The sequence below is a fragment of the Psammomys obesus genome, unplaced genomic scaffold, assembly GCF_907164565.1.
Source record: "Psammomys obesus unplaced genomic scaffold, mPsaObe1.curated_primary_1811, whole genome shotgun sequence".
Classification (NCBI taxonomy): Eukaryota; Metazoa; Chordata; class Mammalia; order Rodentia; family Muridae; genus Psammomys; species Psammomys obesus.
This window is the reverse complement of record NW_026591816.1, coordinates 2,627,999-2,647,809: the sequence shown is the minus strand read 5'-3', so window position 1 is coordinate 2,647,809 and position 19,811 is coordinate 2,627,999. Positions and strand designations below refer to the sequence as shown.

Below are 19,811 nucleotides of genomic sequence, written 5' to 3'. Positions count from 1 at the left end.
CCACAAGTTAATAAGACCACTCCCTGCCCTCTGGACAGCTAGCTTTTTCCAATGCTGTCCTTGACTATCATTCACAAGTTAATAAGACCCTGTTTCTTTTGAGAGAATCACTCCCATATACCCTGTGAGACCTTCCCTGGCTTCACTGAGTCTAGGCTGCAGCTATGCTTATATCTTACGTATCTTACATGCATTAGTAACCCTCAGATTTATATAAAGACCTTTGTGCGCCCTTAGTAGGCCCTCAAAGTCAAGAGGCAGTCCAGTGCAAAGCTTTTTCCTTTTTTATTTTATTATTATCATTTATGACAATTTATTCAATTTGTATCATGCCTGTGTCCTCCTCCATGGTCTCCTCCCAATCTCATCCTCCCTTCCTCTTCACCCCCTATTCCCCTCCTCTAATCCACTGACAGGTGAGGTCCTCCTCCCCTTCTATTTGACCCTAGCCTATCAGGTCTCATATGGACTGGTTGTATTGTCTTCCTCTGTGGCCTGGCAAGGCTGCACCCCACTGAATTCATGCTAGAGAAAGCCCCTGCTCCCCTTACTAGTAAACCCACTTAGAGACTGAGTCAGGGTTTTAGGTCCTCCCCATGCATTGTCCTTGGTTAGGGTATCAGTCTCTGCAGGGCCCCCAGGGCTCAGTTTTTTTGGCTCTCTTGGTCTCCTTTTGGAGCTCCTGTCCCCTCTAGGTCTTTCTATTTTCCCCTTCTTTCATAAGATTCCCTGCACTCTGCCCAGAGACACACATGGTATAAAATCATTCATAAGTAGTTATTAGACATATAATATAGGCTAAGCATACTAAAATCCATACTCCTAAGGAAGCTAAACAACAAGGAAGACCCTAGGGAAGATGCTCAATCCTCATTCAGAAAGACCAATGCATTAGACACTGGAAGCAGGAGAAGACAGGGAACAGGACAAGAGCCTACCACAGACAGCCTCTGAAAGATTCTACTGGTAGAGGTATCCAAGCAGAGGCTGAGACTCGTAGCCAAAACGTTTTTCTTAAAAAACTGATACCATTAGAATTAGGACTTACAACTTCATCTAAATTCCTGTATATACACTTCCAGCATTAGTTTTATCAGGTGCTGTTCAGGGGTCCTGATTCCTTAGTCACACTTTTCCCATCTAAGTAGCACATCTCACAGAGAGCACCTATGAAATGGTGTTTCCTAAGCATTGCTGTTTAGTATCTTGTTGTTTCTAGCCACCCAAGGAACTTTTTTTATGTGGGTTTATTGAGTTTATTATAATTAATTAAAATATAAACTATTTATAAATAACAATATTGAACAATTATATTTTAACATCAGTAACATGTTCATAAAATTAACTTTTAAAAATAAAGACACCTTCCGTAAGAGTAGTGTTTTAAACACTTCTACAGAACTTTTTAAATTAATTTCTTATACTGATCACACCTTTCCCTTACCGTAATCCCTCCCTGATCCCACTTTCCCAACCACCCAGTTCTATGCTCTTTCTCTCTCTTTACAAAACCAAAAAAGCAAGCAAACAAACAAAAAAAGTAGACAAGAAACACTTGTATATTATGGATAAATTGGAAACCATAATAAACAAGCAAAAGAGCAATAAGATTTTTTTTTTAAAAAAAAGTCAAACATTTTGAGACAAAAAGTCTACAGAAATACCATTGTGTTCATTGGGTGTTTTAATGGGGTTAAGGAAGATGAAGACAAATGTCATTCTGCATTTTTCTTTCTTTCTTTTTTTTTTTGTTAAAAGAAAATTGACGTTATTTTCACAGAGGGTTTCCAAGATCAAATTGATCAACCTATCAATCTACACCCATGACCCCTACCTCTCTCGCCATAGTGCTAAAGTGTCTTAAGTCCAGTCCTACTGTTGATGCATTGAATTATTTGTTACTGAGTGGTGAAGATTGCCTTGTGCCTAGTGCTTTTTCATTCCTTTGCATGGGCCAGGAGTTTGACCTAACATTGAAGTCAAATACCAATCCAAAAAAGCTATCAAATAACATTTTGATAATGTCTCGGTATTATGAAAGTAATTTTAACCTCCAAGTTGCAATGAAAGGGATGTCAGTCCTTCATCTCCTGAGGTCATGACCAGTTCCTTGAAAACTGCTTTTTAAATACAAGCATGTTGTCCTTGCTCACTCCGTTTTCTTAATCTCACTCTTCATTGAATCCCACCATTGTCATCTTGATAGTTTCCTAGTCTGTATTCATCACTGTATTTTTTTCTCTTCCCCCATTAAGTAATCTTATTAGAATGTAAACCTGATTATGTTGATGATCCTCATTAAAATCGGTAATATGTCCATCAGTTGGGTGAAATTCTGATCCTTCTCAAGACATAAACGGCTGTTTATTATCGTACCTGTCATACTTGCTTTTCTTCTCACCGCTGTACACCTCCTGTTTCAGCCATGCCCATTCTACTGTTAATCCTTAAAGCAGCCGTTCCTACAGTCCCACACTTTTGCATAACTGTTCTTTCTACAATGAGTGCTCCTAATTCCCATGAATACCACTAACTGCATATCGTTTTCAAGGTGCTTCTTGTCACACTTACAAAATCTTATACTAAAAGTTGTTAAAGCACTTAGTGTTTTACATCAACTTTTCTGTGTCATTTCTCCCCCATTAGACTACAGGCTTGCATGAGATCAGGAACTATATCTTTTCATATTCTCAGACTCACTGTAAACAAGTAATACGGTAATAATTTGAATAATGTTTGAGTGCTTGAGTGAACTTCATAGAAATTGCTATCACAGTGCAAGTTAGCACTGCTCCTTCATTCCTTTTCAATGTAATCTCTACGTGCAGCTACTCAGCAGTAGTACTAGCTCTGGACGGGCAGATGTATGTGACTATGTCTCTACTTGATTAAATGAGGCATAGCTTTATTTAAAGAAAAATAGAAGGGAATTCTGCAAAGTTGTACTGAATCAAGTTTTAGAGATTAATATATTCAAATCATTGCTGTAATTGAAAAATCTAATCCCATTAGATTTTTTTTTTTTTTTTAAGTGGCCAGTTTATGGTGTGTGCCTTCAATCCCAAGCCTGGGCAGGCAAAGACAGGTGGACCTCTGAGCTCTAGGCCAGTCAGATTGAGGCTACGTATCGAGATCCTATGTCAAAAAACAAACAAATTTTATCAAAAGGCAAAGATATTTCTGTCTCTTAACGATGAAAAAGTACTAGCTAAAATTTTAGTGACAGTAAAGCTTCAGAATATGTCCTCTACCGTATTTTCTCTTAAACCTTAGCTGACTGAATTTCTGTTTCAGCTAACAGTAAAATACTGTCCTGTAAAGAGCCTTCTTTTGGAAAGGCACCTAACTGAACCCATCAATATGCAATTGTCAGCAAAAAGAATCTTCTTCACAAAGAAAGGCAATTTTTTTTTTTCCAGACAGAGTTTCTCTGTGTAGCCTTGGTTGTCCTGCACTCCTGCTTATTTCATGTAATATATATGTGTGTGTAAAGATTAAATACAGATTACTTTAAGTAAGTTTTGCCTGTTTACCTGCATGGAGGAGATTCATTTTTAACATCCATCGCCTTGGGCCTCGCGTACAGTTACTGTGAGTTAATATAGTACAGTTTCACAGCCCCCAGCTAGGTTTTACATAGGCAATGTCAGTTGTTACAGAACTCAAGGAAAATTGGATCTTTCAGACACCTTTATGTACTTTAATTATTTCTTTCTAATAGATTAATTAATTTTTTTCTTTAAAGTCCATCTGCTTTCTAAAAGCCAGTCATTGTAGAAATTCCCTCAAAGACTGAGTTAATGAAGTGTGTATTACAAAGTCAAGTGTACATTCTTTGGTTGTTCTAGACATGGCTTTGTCCAAATATTGTTTCTTGAGATTATATTCGAATTCTCTTGTGTTCTTTTTTCCTGTTGATGTCAAAAATTATGAGTGAGTGACATTCTCTGAGCCCCACATCAGTGATGTATATGATTACAATACCCTGGTACCAAGGAAAGTAAAGTAACCTCATTCCATTACACATGCAAAAATTGATTATGAAATGTTAGAACCGTTACTCTGAGAAATGGATATATTGAGTTAGTTAGTAGGCTTATAAGCGTAACGTCAAGTTTTAAAGTTTCATAAATTTTATTTGAAAAATAAAATTTCTCTTTTGTTTTATTATTTCAAAGGAATATGTATGGAAAATTTAAAACCAAATGTTACTATAATTATTTTGACCATAAAATCTATTTTCCAGCATTCACTTACTACATTGTCATCTGTTTCTTCTTTTCTTTATTTCATAATTTCATAATTCTTCATTTTTTATCTAATTTGACATTTTCATATTTTTAAAGGTCCCCAGGTGCATCCAATTTTTCAACTTTACCAAAGATCTCTCCTTCATCTCTATCAAATAATTATAACAACATCAACAACAGAAAGTAAGCACTGACTCTTAAAAGCTCTTTGTTTAATTGGTTGGCCCATTGTGGTTGCAGAAAGATCTCTTGTATCTAAAACTTAGGATAAAAGTCTTCATGGACCAAAATTTGCTTTCCTTTCAATTACTGATCAGTTCTTTCAAGAGTCACTTCACAAGAAATAAAACATTTTAAAAACTACTGGACTTAATACAAGATAGTAGAATAGTTGACTGAAAGTTCAAAAGAACTCTCAGAATTTTATATTCTAAAATTTAGATTCTAACTATTGATATTTTATAGGACTTTGTTGCAACTGAAGGATATAGGACAAGTACAAAGCTCATGTATGTCATCTTAGAGTAGATAATAACCATAATAAAGCATGTATTGGTGATTCTTAATGGAAAGCAGATACCATGGAAAACCCTATTTTTCTTAAATACTAAAAAGTTTCTCTTCCCTATGAAAAGTGATATTTAGAATTATGTAGTTTGTGAAAATATGTGCTTAATTGCTTTTTAAAATGTTGAAAGTCACTTAGACCTTCCTATAACATCTGTGCTGCCTTAAAAATTACATTTTGTGGAATCATTTCACCCTTCACCTTAAATCGTTTCAGGAATTGAACTCAAGTCACCAGGCTTCTATGCCAGACATTTTACGTGTTGAGCTATCTCACTGCCAAAACATGGCATTTTTATCTTACTGGAAAAAAATAAAAAGAAAACTGTTTTAATTGTAATTTGCCCACCAATGTATGAGAACTTTTATCCAAATAAGATTATGTCTTTACTTAAGGGTGTGATATCTACCCTGTGGTTATGTATTACTTTAAAAATTAAGATAGCTTAGATGCTACTATACTTCAGAAATGCCATCTTATTTATAAACTTGAGAACACTACAGCAGTTTGTGAAATAATTATAAATCAAGCAGTAATTACATTATAAGTTTAATTTCCCTGTTAAAATCATTGTGTTTTGTAGGAACTTGGCAAAGTGATTCTGACAAGACTGAGTTCTAAGTATATGATAATAGATAAGATAATTTTAAAGGGAAAAATAGTGGGAATGGTTAGTTCTATAACATACTACAAAATAAGAAATGTAAACAGCACGGTTTTGTCAAAGAAAACACATACAGTTCAGTGGACCAGGCAATCCCAGAATACCTTTATATGGAAAGTAATCTGATGTCATCAGATTCTAAACAGCAAAAAAAAAAAAAAAAAAAAAAAAAGTTCCAGTTATCAAAGAAATACCATCCAAGAGATTGGATAGCTCTCTGGACTTTTTCTTTTTAGAACTTTTAATCCAGGATTAATCAAGCGTTTAAAAGAAGGTAAAGAATTGGGAGAAAAAAACAGTTTTATTTTTTAAGGATAGACATCACGTTCATAAAGGTAAGAAATTTTCTGAGTCAGAAACTAAATAATATAAATGTGTAATAAAAGGAATTGAGTATAAGTACTTTACTGTCAAAGTTCCCACTGATTAATTTTGCAAACTAAAGCCAGAAAAATTCAGCTATAATGTCTTGGAAGACTTTCTTCCGAATTGCTGGGATATTAACACACCTTTTTAATGATGAGTTTCCCAATTCAGGCAAGCTTGAAACATACCTTTATTTCGTAATTCATAAAAACATGTGCAGTGTATGTTAGCATGACAGAATCATGTAATAGTGCAGTATGGAAGGTGTGAATACGCAGATGTTATATTTCCATCTCTTCCATGTAAAAGTTTATATCAGCAGGAAGAAACTTTCTTAAGAAAGAAATATTTTCTGACCCATTTGGTGTTTTATTTGTATTTTAATTCAACAAAATTATTTTTGTAGAGAATAAAATTTGTTGTTTGTACTAATTGTAGATGGTTCCCACATTTACTATAAAATACGTAAATTACAGCTGTACTCTGCTGTTATGCTCATTTTTAAAGCCATTTTAACTTTATGTATAAATGCTATTCCTAATGGACTGAATTTTGGCTGGAGTCGTTGTGTTGGTAAATGTTGTCTTGTTTTTCTGTTTTTGTCTTACTTTTTCCTGATGTGCACTAAAGAAGTCATGGTGTGCCCTAGTGCTCTAGTCTTAGCACCTCTGAAGGGAGGCGCTCCCTGCAGTTACTTAGGACCCTTCAGTTACTTAGGATGGAGCCACCTCCCGTGGAGCTATGAGCTTGAAATTGTGTATGTGGTTTACCCTTCTGAGTAAAGAGCAGAATTTAGGGATTTCGGGATTGTTGTTGTAACTTGAATTAACATACTTAAGTGACTTTTGCATAAGATTTATTTCCTGAATTTTATTTGACTTGCAGAAATAAGTAGTAGCCAGAGACTTCAGAGGGAAATGGTATAGTCTCAGTAAAAGTGGGTTGATAAAAGAGTGATCTGTCTGGGTAACATATAATTTTAAAACTTGATGCATGTGAAAAAAGTCTATAGATTTAAATTCTATATTAAAGTATATTGTAAGTACTGTATTATATTTAGAAAGTGCTATTTTTACAAGTCCAAGACTAAAATTACTATACACTGATATGTTACTGAGGTGAAATTTCGCTTCCAGAAATAACAGTATTATTGTAAATGTGATATAGTACACTTATAATTATTTCATTTGCATTTAATAAAACTTTTATTTAAAAAATTGTGAAGACTCTTTTTAGAGTACAATTCATTTCCCCTGTTCAGCAGTATCACCTCTTAGGTGACGAAACAGTTTGACTCAGTTACAACTTATGAAGATTCTTTAAATCTGTCGGGCTTTTAGCTGTTGATGGTTTTGTTACCTTTATTTTCCTACCCTACTGCATATGATATATTACTAATATTGCTATGAAAGGTCTAGATTTTAACGCTCCATATCAAAGTAGGTGTTTTGTTAGCTTTACTCACTTTCTTTTGAAGTGGAAGTAATGCCCTGTATGAGATGAAGTCAGAGCAGTAATTGTAGATTTTGTAGACATCTAGGGCTTACCATCTGTTCTTGCTAAATAGCGTAGGTGAACACACTTTCGTTACCTTCAGAGTGAGTGTGATTAAATATATGTTTCATGGTGCCAAACAGCAGTGCTCATTGAAAGTTCATTTGGAAAGTTGTAGTAAAAAGTCAGATCTGATTCCTTCTAAAACTTTCTGTTTTTACATGTTAAAGAGGGTTTACAATACAGAACTAACACAGTGTACTTTTTGTTTTTCGAGACAGGGTTTCTCTGTGTAGCCCTGGCTGTCCTAGTAGACTGCCTCTAACTCAGAGATCCATCTGCCTCTGCCTCCTGAGTGCTGGGATTAAAGGTACATACCACCACTGACCAGCCTAATGCAGTATACTTTTAAAACTCCTATTGATACTTCTGTAATTTAATTTTTCAAAGTAGTTTGTTCTTTAGACAAGATGACCAACTTCTGTCACTAGCAGAAAGGGAGAGAATGGCATCTGTAGGTTAGGAAAGCTTGTCAAGCTCCTGTGTATTTTGTTGAAGTGTATTGACATTTGTTAGCTTTTGTACTTGCCATGACAAGCTTTAATGTGGAGTACAGATGACCAGAAGAGGCTAGTAGCTAAGTGCTCTGAATTCATTTGCTCTCATCATCATCAACGAGCAGACAGATTGTCTTAATTTTGGGGTAAGTATTACACTGATCCCCATCATTTAAACCAAAGTATACACACCTTTTAAAAGATTCAGGTTTTTAAAAACACAGCCAGAAAACTGCTTTACACATAAGGTTTTCCCATTTCTGGGTAAGTAAAAGTTCTAGCCCAACAAAACAGTCTGTATTACTTTTAGCATAAGACCTTGAATTTCCCTGCATCTATATTACATGTAAGGAAAGACTGCTTCTGGGATAAGCATGTAAATGTGCTTTAATTAGTGTGTGCAAGCCTGGACGCACATGTCATGAGTATGTATTAAGGGTTACTTTGCTTTTTTTGCTGTAACTAGTTGAATTTCAGTATTATTTCACAGCCAGGGTGTATCTGTTTTTTTGTTTTTCTGTCATGTATAGAAATGTATAAGAAACATAGGCCTTTTTTTGTGTAGAAGATCTTGATTTTAATTGAATTCTGAATGATGATACATTAAATTGCCAGTAGGTATTTGGCAAGCTTTTAGTTACTAGAACTATCAAACAGAAGTAATAAAGGTTAGTAATTTAAAAAAGAAGAAACTTGAGGTAAATATGTTTGCTTTATAATTAACTTTAAAACAAATAGCTACAAGTTCAGCAGCTGTAATGTGATTTTATCAAGCTTGCAATTCTCTGGGCCTTGATATTTGCATTTAATCTTCCAGTAGACTTTTTTTTTTAACTGCAAAATATTTATGGTATCATTAAAAACAGACTCAGAAAAAAAATCTGAAGGCCAGTTTTATTGGACTGTATTAGAGTGCAAGAGACCAGGGTAAACAAGCTAAAAATCTCAACGTCCACTGGGAGGATGAAAATGGGTAACGGGAGAGAGTGGGCTATACCTTTGGGGGTTAGAGACAAGTCTGTAATGGTATGGAGTCCTTTATAGAAAGACAGTCCTAACTGCTGGAGCAAGCATGCCTTAGGATTCAGGATAGAATCAGGAGAGGAAGGGAGGGGGAGGAGAAAGGAGAGAGGTTTGATTTAGAGTAGGAGAGAGAAGTTGGGGAAGTACTTAGCAGGGAAGAGCTAGCTGGAAGCAACTGTATTAAAGGAGAGGCTTCAGAAATCTGTTAGTGCTGTCTGATTAGAAAAGAGGCTATTTTTAGCTTAGTCTTCCTGTCCAGATGACAGGAAAGGGAGGGGGCAAAAGTATGTTTTTTATAATCCTGTAACCTTTAGGGAAGTTTAGAATGACATGTGTTCACTCAGGGCCAGAGATAATGCACAGATCCCATTCTGTTGACCAAAATTCACTGATAACGAAGAGTTAAAAGTAATTTTTAAAAATTTAAATAAAAATAGCCATGTTTTACCAGGAGGAAGAAGTTTTCGTATAGTGCCCCTCAGCCTAGCTTTATATGGTACTTCTGGTCCTAGAGGCAGGGACTGGGATATTTTTCTTTAACTTAGAGTTAGTATGTTACAGTAAAAGTGCTCCAAAGGCTGATCAGGGTCTGTCCTTGATGACCTCAGAGCTGCCAGTTGTCTGACAAGCTGCCTAATTGTCTACTGTTGCACTGACTTGGGTGTTTGTGTTACCTGTTTGGAATAGTGTACATATATTTACTAAAAAACCTTTTTTAGAATAAGCAGTAGTATAGTTTATGTAAACCATTATAATAACCTAGTGAGGATATGATTATAGAATAATAAAGTAAAATATTTGAAATGAGAAACTTAAATATCAGAAATAAATTATAGGCAGTCAGTATTCCTAGAGTTACTGATTTATTATGTTTATTTGTAAAGCTGCATTATTATTTACTTCTAGCCCCTGACCTCGATTTGCATTCATGTTCATCATAGTGAAAAAAATTATGAATAAAAAGTTTTGAAAGTCTGATTTTTTAAACTGCTCTAAAGTATTTTATAGCTAGCCTATTAAAAATTAAGAATTCATCTTTTTTTAAAAAATCATATATATATATATATATATATAAGAGTTATCCTATTGACTTAATTCTTTCTAAAATTATTCAATTTTTTAAATTTAAAATTTTGGGGGGCCTTTTTTTTAAAAATATTTTGAGTTTACAAAATTAAAGTGTGATATTGCAGCAACTAGAAAAAAGTCAGTAATAATTGGGTCCACTTGCACACAGTACATTCTGCATTCCTGATGAGACTGTTCTCTGCATCTCAGTACTAGATTTTGCTAGTCTTGCATGAAAGCTATAAATAGAATCCTTGGTGCACATCCGCTGATGTTGTAGTGGCCCTGAGCTTCTCAGTGCTCACCTGTAAGTAAAGCCCTGCCCTGCTCCCAGGGCTCTCACTCTCCCTGAAGCAGAGCAGTGAAGAATGGAACAAGCCATGACGCTGCTCCCATTAACCCGGGAAAGAATGATGTGATAGTGGGTATAGCTAAGTGATGTGGCTCTGATAAAAAGGGCCTTCATTAAAGAGGTCGCTTTCAAAGCGGCATCTCAAAATCCAGTAAAAGATATTTGATGGTTAACTACATATCTCATTAATAACTGTAAAGTACTCTTTATTGTAACTATATTGTGTTGTAATTAGCTGCATTTTTATAATTTTTTCTTCCAGTGTGAAAAACTCAAATTATTGTCTCCCATCATATACTGCATATAAGAACTATGATTATTCAGAACCTGGAAGAAACAATGAACAGCCAGGCCTCTGTGGCTTGAGTAACTTGGGAAATACGTGTTTCATGAACTCAGCTATCCAGGTAGGTGTTTCTAAACAGGGTGAAACTCATGTTTCAGGGAATCATTGCTGTGAAAATATAGAGATGTTTTGTCCTTTTTTTTTTTTTTTTTTTTCAGTACAAGAATATTATTTTTGGCAATTTGTAATTCATGGGATATTTAGGCATTCACACGCTGCTGGAATTAGGATGTTATCCTGCCTCGCAGCTAGGTAGCTGTATTGACTGAATGTTACTTCATGCAAAACATGTCATTCCAAGTAGCAGATTTAAATTCCCGAAGTAGAAGCAGGCAGTGACATCTCTCCTTTATTCAGTAGAGGTCTGCTGCTTTAAAAAATTAAATTTTAAAACCTTAATGAAGGCTTGACATTTGAAAATGAGACATGTTTCAACCACTTTCTCTTCACGAGCGTTTGATTTGGGTGTTCAAGTAAGATATCACTGCCTCCTCCCTATTCCTTTCCATGGAACTTTTCTCTCTGTTATGTTCTGTATGGTCTTCTTTTCTTCTGTATTTGTTAAAATTATGTATATGTATAAATTAGAACAGTTGTTTTATTCCCTTATTACAGGTAAAATTGAGTTTTTAAAAGCCAAAAGTAAGGGTAGACTATTCTTGATATTTTAACTTAACCACTTTTTGTCTTTTCTTTGAATTATAAATTTTAAATCTGCTTTCTTTGTTCTCTTCATATCTTAATATTTCATCTCCTGTACACATGGAAAAAGTACAGAGCATGGATGGGTGAAAGTACCACCAATGATAAGGCTTTGTCATCCAATATCTAAAGAGTCCAGCTGAGTCCTAAGTTAACCCTTCTCTTTTTTTATTTATTTTTAATTCATTACAGTTTATTCACTTTGTATCCCAGCTGTAGCCCCTCCCTGATTCCCTCCCAAACTCACCCTCCCTCTTCTCCTCCCATGCCCCTTCCCCAGTCCACTGATAGGGGAGGTCCTCCTCCACTTACCTCTGGCCCTAGCCTATCAGGTCTCATCAGGATTGACTGCATTGTCTTCCTCTGGCCTGGTAAGGCTGCTTCCCCCCCTGGGGGAGGTGATCAATGAGCAGGCCACTGAGTTCATGTCAAGACAGTCCCTGTTTCCCTTACTAGGGAACATACTTAGAGCCAGGGGCTGCATCTATGCAGGAATTCTAGATTTTCTCCATGCAATGGTCCTTGGTTGGAGTATCCATCTCAGAAAAAGACCCCTGTGTCCAGATATTTTGGTACAGTTGGTCTGTGGAGCTCCTGTCCCCTCCAGATTTTTCTATCTCCCCCTTCTTTCATAAGATTCCCTGCACTCTGCCCAAAGTTTGGCTATGAGTCTCAGCATCTTTAAAACCCTTCTCTTTACAGCCAGTTAAAATGTAGCTGAACTATGTACACCAAGAGTTGGCAGTAAGCCCGTGGGAACAAGGAACATAGTTTCTTCCAGTCACCATTCAGAAAGTTACATACCTGTCAAGCAGAGGCTCACAAACTCTTGTTTCAACCTTTGGGATAAGCAGTATTCCTGCTTGAACATGGATTGCTTTACCCCATTATTGTTCAAAGGTTCTGTCTGGATACACATTATCTAACATTTTATCTGCAGTGTTTGGAAGGAGAGAAGGAAACAACTGAGAACAAGCCAAACCTGTTATCCTGATAGTTGCTTAGGTCACAGTAAAGTATGGGGCACTGAGCACTCAGATGAGCAGAGGAAAAGCAAGCTGAATCCCTCTCCAGGTTCTGTGGGCTTGAGGCTAGTTGGAGCATTTCTCATTCTAATATTCTAGTACAAGAAACTTACCTTGGTGTTTTTCTCATAAGACCTAGTGGCTAAGGAAGATACAATTGATTGTGCGTTCTTTTCGCTTAGTATTGTTGCAGTGGTGGTTTTTATCTGTTGTGTCTTGACAGCACAGGCATTGGACATTTGAGTCATAAGAGAATAGGAATATTTGGATGATTCACTCATGGGTAGTGCTGGCAGTTCCCTACAAGGCAGTAATCAGTTTAATCATTTGGGGGAATTATTTTATTTTTTCTTCTCCTTCTTTTTCTTTTTTCTTTTTGAGGCACTGACCAGTCTTACTCTAGTCTAGGCTAATCTGGAACTTATCCTATAGAGCAGGCTGGCCTCCTTCATGGGTCAATATAGTCCTTTACAGGCGGATAGGCCTGAGCCATTATATCTGGCAAAAATTAAATATAACTAGATACAGCTATCTTGTTCAGCTAGAATTAGTGCCTTTTAAAGTCCTTTATTTATTTTATTGTAATTAATTGGCAAACCCTAATCATGCCTTTTAATGTAGTGCAGTATGACCATGAAGGAATGGCTGGTAATGTTTCTTAAAGATCCTTAATGGAAATTTCAGCAATAGCTGTGTTGAATAGTAGATACTGTTCTACTCATTTTAATTTAGTTGAAAACTGTACTTTCTCTAAAACAAAGTTTTTCCAAATGAATTAGAAAAAGAAAAAATAACGTTATTTTATTTATTTTCATGAATATTGGTGTTTTGCTTGCTTGTTATCTCTGCTCAACACATGCTTGTCTGGTGCCCACCAGAAGAGGGCGTCAGATCCTCTGTGACTCAGAAATTGCAGATGATTGTGAGCTGCCATGTGGTTACTGGGAATCAAACCCTGGTCCTCCGGAAGAGCAGACAGTGTTCTTCTCTGAGCCAGGCCCCCTGTTTGTTTGTTTTTTGTTTTTGTTTTTGTTTTTTTTTTTTCTGCTTTTATCTTATAATATAGATTCAGAATCTCAAAAAGAGTACATTAGTTTTATTCTTTTCAGAATGTCCTCAGTTAACATTTTGGGTTTTTCCTTTGTAACTTTAGAATTGAAGCCCGCTCATGAGCTTCCAAACATTTCTACTCAAAGAATTTTAATGTAACATCTGCCAGTAATTCAATAATCTGAAAAAAAAAAAAAAAAAGGCGAGTGGTCATTTTATTATATTTATCAAAATGGTGTAATTATTAATATTCTGGAGATGTGTGTGAAAAATTACACCTTTTATGAGAATTGGGTTATATTTAGTAATGCTATATCTGATCAGTGATTAAGAACTAAATGGCATAATTTAACATCATTATTTTAGTTATTGATACTCTGTTTTTCTGGTATAGTGATATAATTAGCTTTTTCTAGTACATAGAGGCTTGCCATGTAGTTTTAATTTATTTAGCTAAAATTTATTTAATACCAGATATATGTGAAATACTTTGTATCTAACTCGATTATTATGACTATTACATTGTAAGTATTGCAGTATCAAAATTTTTGTTTCTAGTTATGAGAAACTGTTCTTTAGTTATGTATAAAGCTTCATTTCATTCTCGGCAATTAAATGGACACAGTGAAATTGCTTAAGCTGTATGGAATTCTCAAACCCTGTCTAATACTCACATTTAGTGGTCCCAAAATATTTACCATGGAATCCCAGGACTCCAAGGAGCAGAACAGTTGAGTTTGAAAACCAAAAACCTATTTAAGACAGCCACATACTCATAAAAATTAATTTTATGAGTTGATCACTATATCTGGAATTGTGTACCTAGATTGGAAACGTGGCTCATCTGCTTGCTAACTGTATCACTGTAGACACACGATGTCTGCTTATATTTCTCATTCATGATGAAGAAACAGTGGTAATGCATATCATGAGTATGCAGCCTTTACTTGAGGTCATAAATGCACAGCTCAGCACCAGGCACACATCATAAACTGAGAAACTACTTTTCTGATAATCTCTCCAGTTTTTGTTGTTTTTTTTTTAATTATCCAAAAAGTTAAGCAGAGTAACTGGAAAGATTGTGTCTTCCAAGGCCCCTGTGTTTTTTGTTTTATTTTGTTTGATTGGGTTGGGGGAGGGCAGTTGTTTTTGTTTTGTTTTGTTTTCTCTCCCTGTAAATTTTAAGAAGATAATACTGAATGCTACAGTGGTGGTATTTATAGTCTGCTCATTCTGAGCTTTGCTAGTATAGCTTTTCTGAGCACACCATTAGGCACGGTACACATACTCAGACTGCAGCACACTTCCAAACCCAAATCCCTGATTGAGATTATCTCGATTACTGGCATATATCACCATGTCCTGGTGGACCATAATACAGTATAGTTTTTTAGTACTCTTAATGAACGATACCACTTAGAGAATGTTTACGTTTTTCAGCGTTGGAGGTGATTTAACTAGCATTAGATAATAATAGATCTCTAGAGCACCCCAACCTTTGTTGTTTCCTAGGAGCTGGGCTCTACAGATGGATTTCAAGCAGAGAGTGCTAGAGTATTTTCCCACTGGAAAGCAGCATAGTCTATGGTGATGTTTTCATCCTCTTAATTTAAGCATAGTAGGGCTCCAAACAGATTCTAGGAAGTCACTTTTCTTGTTATAAAATATAAAGTGAGTTGATATTCCAAACACTTTTAAAGTCAACCTCTTTTCTATAATCTATTAAATTGGGGGAAATATTAAATTCAGAAGAATAGTAAGTAGAAAAATTAAAGGCTTTTCGAAGTATTTTATATAAATAAATAATGCTATGCACAAATAGCATTCCTTGGAGCCACTGAAATGGCTCAGGATGGGCCATCAAGCCTTGTGATTCTGTCCTGAGGTCCCTTATGGTAGGGAGAAAGGAGCAGGGTCCCAAAATTTGTCCTCTCACTTAGCTCACATACTTTAGTGTGCTCAGACATGTAAATATACAGGTGCATGCACAAAGCATTCTGTAAAGAAACCAGGTCATTATATTGTAGAATAGGAAACTGTAGCTGAAGCTGCTGTTACTTTGTTATTTCATAACTTTAAATATGGCTTAATATGCACTGGCCCCCACTTACCTTGTGGACTTCTGTTTATTATTGTGACACAAATCTCAAAGACTCATTTTAACATGAAACTTTGTAATTGTATTAGTTACCAAATTTCTGTAGTCATCAGGAATGATCCAGGTCTTCATATGTACTAGGCAAATGCTTTACCACTACAATCCCTGACCCTCTTTTAAATGTTTGTTTTAAGAGAAGGCCCAAACTGGCTTGTTTGTTCAAGTTGATTTATGTATTCACTTTGCATCCTGAAAGCAGCCTCCTTCCTGCTTTCATTCTCATGTTTTTCTCCTTCTTCCCCCTTCCTGTCTCAGAAAACGGGAGGAGCCCTCCCCTACCTTGTATCAACCCACCCCCATAAGGTAGTCGTAAACTCTCTCTAGACTGTGCCAAGTAGCTGAGATTTATTGCAGGCTGCACTACCAAGTCCTGTTCCAACTTTATATTTAAGTAATTATTCTGCCGAAGGAAGGAAGGAAGGAAGGAAGGAAGGAAGGAAGGAAGGAAGGAAAGATGTCACTTGTGAGATACAAGAAATTTTAAAACAGCAGTTTCAGATCTTATAAGAAAATAATTAGTTCTAATAATCAAAAATGTAGCTATCTAGAAATCCAGCTATACTTTCCAGGACAGTCCAGTCTAGTCCAGATTACTAAATTTAGTTAGTGAGGTCCTTCTGTGAGAACTGAAAGCACTGTTATCAGAAACACTTGTAAGCATGAACAACACTCCGTCAGAGTGTCTTTCATCAGAATACTCACCTTCCACACATGGGTAGGGGATGCTTTTTCTTTGTTTTCTTTTTGGATTCCGGCAAAAGAGAAGAACCCCTTTCTTTTAGAGACAGGACGAGGAGGAAGGAGATGCTGTGATCCCTGACAGGTGATTTTAGGAACACTATCTAAAGTATGCTCATGTGAGAATTTAATAGTCACAACTAGAGAAGAAGCAATGCCGCTAAAAAGAATGTCCTGTAGCCATGTGCCTTCAGTAATAGAGACTCCTCGTCATGGAAACAAGTCTTGTCTCAGCTGACGAGAAAATAAGTAACTTGCCTCCTTCGCTCTCTCTGTAAATGAGCAAAGTTCTCTATAACCAGTGTTTTTAAAAACTGATAACAGAGTTCTGTTTGTTCTTAAGTCCGGTCATGAGAAATGATACATGGTTAGAGATTGTACATACAGATTATTTTTAAGGAATCACAAACATGCACCAGATTCTAAATTACGAAATGTTTGTGCATAACCCTGGCTAAAATGATCAGCATCAATTTCAAAGTATAGCCAACCCTCAGTATCTGTGGGTTCTGCATTCACAGTCAGCCAACTAGAGACAAAAAAAAAAATTTGCATATGTAGTTAGCATGTATTTTTGTCCTTATTCCTGAATGAATGCCGTGTGGCAGCTAAACAGCCTTTGAATTATATTGTTGAGTATAACTAATATGAGGATGGGCAATTTTAAAGTGTATGAGAGAATCAGAAGTTACATTCAAAATACCATTTTATTTAAAAGAGCAGCCACAGAACTCCCGTGTTCTTACTGAGTGGGATCATGATGGTTGCATGTCTGTTAACAGCAGTTTTAAGTGTATCAGGCTCCAGGTGAAGAGTCTGTTCTCTCTTTCAGCGTGGATCCAGGGATTCACCTGCCCACATCACGCTTGGTGGCAGGTGCTTTCATTGCCAAGCCATCTCACCAGCCTCCACGTTACAGTCTGTACTGGACCTAGAGAGAAGCTGGTGCCAGCCTTTCTTCTGTTGATGTAACTCATTTGTTTAATGTAAAAATGTCATTTAAACTTAACCCTTTACCAAATGCATTCCACATTTTTAGGGGAGTTCCAAGTTTCAGGCTTAAATTGTTTTTCTTATGAAAGTAAAACGTAATTTTGTCATTTTCCTCCTTTATTCCTTCCAGTCCCTCTCATATGCAACCCTCCTACTCCCTCTTAAAATGTAGCCTATCTTTCTTTGTTACTGTTACTGAACGATCAAGCATATGTATAAACATATATAAAAACAACTTGCTCAGCCCTTGTAGTGTTACTTGTTCATATATGATTTAAGGGCTCGTGACGTGATATTGGATGACCAGTTTGGGGGTCTTTCCTGAGCAAGACAATTTTCCTACTCTCAGCATTTCTTGGCTGCTTGTAGCTCTTTGTCTAGATGTTTGTTCACAAAACTTCTCCCTGCCATGTTGGCAAGTAGGTAGGTCATTGTCCAAGTCATGTTTAGGCAGCCATTCCATTGAGGAGTCATAGATGAAGCTTCCCTACCCTTTCAGCAGATCCCCAGGGTCTCTGCTCAGAATCTTTTCTGCCCCATCTTCCAAATCAGCCCTGAACCCTAAATTACATGTTGTTATTCTCAAATAGTCACTATAAAATGCTGGAGATTTGGATTGGCAAATCTTGAAAGAATGAAAACCATACTGGGTACATCGTACTTTCTCTTTTACTGATCCCTTTTAACTGGATGCATTTAAATTCTAATTAATTCCGCTTATGCTTGACACTTTTTCTTTTATCCCCTTGCTTCCCTCCCTCCTTTTTTCCTCTCCCTACCTCCTTTTGTTCTTTATTTTTGTTTATAACAAGAAACAGTTTGTGATTTTGCTTTTTACACAAAATCAGCTTTCTCAGTTCAGTATTCTTTATATATAGGTTATGTAGAAACCATTTACTAAATAGTATCAGGTTTTTTTTCAGAACTTATAAACTATAGTGTTTGGAGCAGGAAAAAGGTTAATGAATTGATTACTAGAGCCACTGTTCAGTGAATAATATGAATTACTAGCTCTCAGATTAACCCATTAAGACCTTAACAGTCCAAGGTTGAAGTGGGTCTTCAGATAATAGTAGCAAGTATCATCTGTGTGGTTCAGGTTATTTTTTGTGCCATTTTCATATCTTAGCTTCCTCTTGGTAGAGGTCAGTAAGTTAGGCCCATGTATCCCTGTTTAACTTTAAGGAAGCAGAGACAGAATTTTACATGGCTGAGAGAAATAAATGAGTTGAACTGAATTGTTATTTAGAATATTCTGAGATAACCTTTTTTTTTTTTTTTTTTAATTATGGCTGGGGAAATGGCCAAGCAGTTAAGGGCACATACTGCTCTTGGAGAGAGCCAAGTTTGGTTCCCAGGACCCACGTGGAGGTTTACAACCATCTTTATCTCCAGTTCAGGGAATCCAGCACCCAGTTCCTCTCCAGTACAGTGCACGTGTACACATGCAGACAAAATACTCATGGCATAAAGTTGGCCATCTTAGCCATGACAAGTTAAGGGTACTCACATTGTTTAACCGTTATAAACCTATCTGGGACACACATAAATGGTCCATAAAAGTCGCAATAATTTTATAATATAGCACCCTTGTTTTCAGTCATCAGAGCAGTTTCCTTGAAAGTTATATCCACACATAGCCATTTGATCAGAAGCATGGTCAAAATAGTTCACATTCTCCCTTGTAATTTCATTTTCCACATCATTGATATTGTATTCCATTAGTGATAAAATTAATGTTTCAGATTTATGTAATTGCATGTAAGAAATCATAGTTCTCATTAGGTTCTTAAAATAGTCTGTGAATATGGCTGTAAATGTTTGTCACATGTATAATTAAAATCAGTTAATTTTTCAAAAACCAGAAGTTATTCTGACAATTATCTTCAGATACTATGTTACCAAACTCAGTAATTTTTCAAGGTAAGCTGTATCTGTGATGTCATTTATTAATTTACTATACAAATATTTAAGTCCTATTGAGTATCTTTCACTCTAATAGGTACTAATTACACCATGACAAAACTGTTTTGTTTCTGTCAGGTTTGTAGTCTAGTAGGGAGAAATTGGCATTAAAATCTACATAAATTATAATAAGCATCATGAGGAGGAAAATGAAATGTTATTGTAACATGAATCCAGAAAGCTCTTAACTTACCCTGAATGTCATGCGTTCGGCATTCACACTTGAGCTGTGACCAAACAATGCGTGTGACAAAGGCAGATTTGAAAACATGTTCAAAGCTACATCAAGTTTGAGGGACAGAGGAGCCTGAAGTGAAGTTTGTTGTAAGGACAAAATGAGTTGGGGGGACACGGACACACACACACACACGAGCCATAACAAGGAAAGTTTACCTCTGAATGTGTTGCAAAGACACTGAAAGTTCCAGGTTTCTGTTACTCTGATATCTTAACACTGCCTCTTCATTTGCTAGGCCCTGGGCGCTGGGTAGG

At 36.1% G+C, this 19,811-nt stretch overlaps 1 protein-coding gene across 3 annotated transcripts in view; it reads left to right on the top strand.

Annotated features, from left to right (window-relative positions):
- Positions 1 to 19,811, top strand: part of Usp15 (ubiquitin specific peptidase 15) — a 97,044-nt gene that overhangs the window by 43,864 nt on the left and 33,369 nt on the right. For 2 of the 3 annotated variants that reach the window (XM_055612035.1, XM_055612037.1), the window contains exons 7-8: positions 4,347 to 4,433; positions 10,605 to 10,749. In XM_055612035.1, the coding sequence (XP_055468010.1) occupies positions 4,347 to 4,433; positions 10,605 to 10,749 (232 nt within the window). The remainder of the gene's footprint in view (positions 1 to 4,346; positions 4,434 to 10,604; positions 10,750 to 19,811) is intronic. The other variant, XM_055612036.1, reaches the window with a different exon arrangement.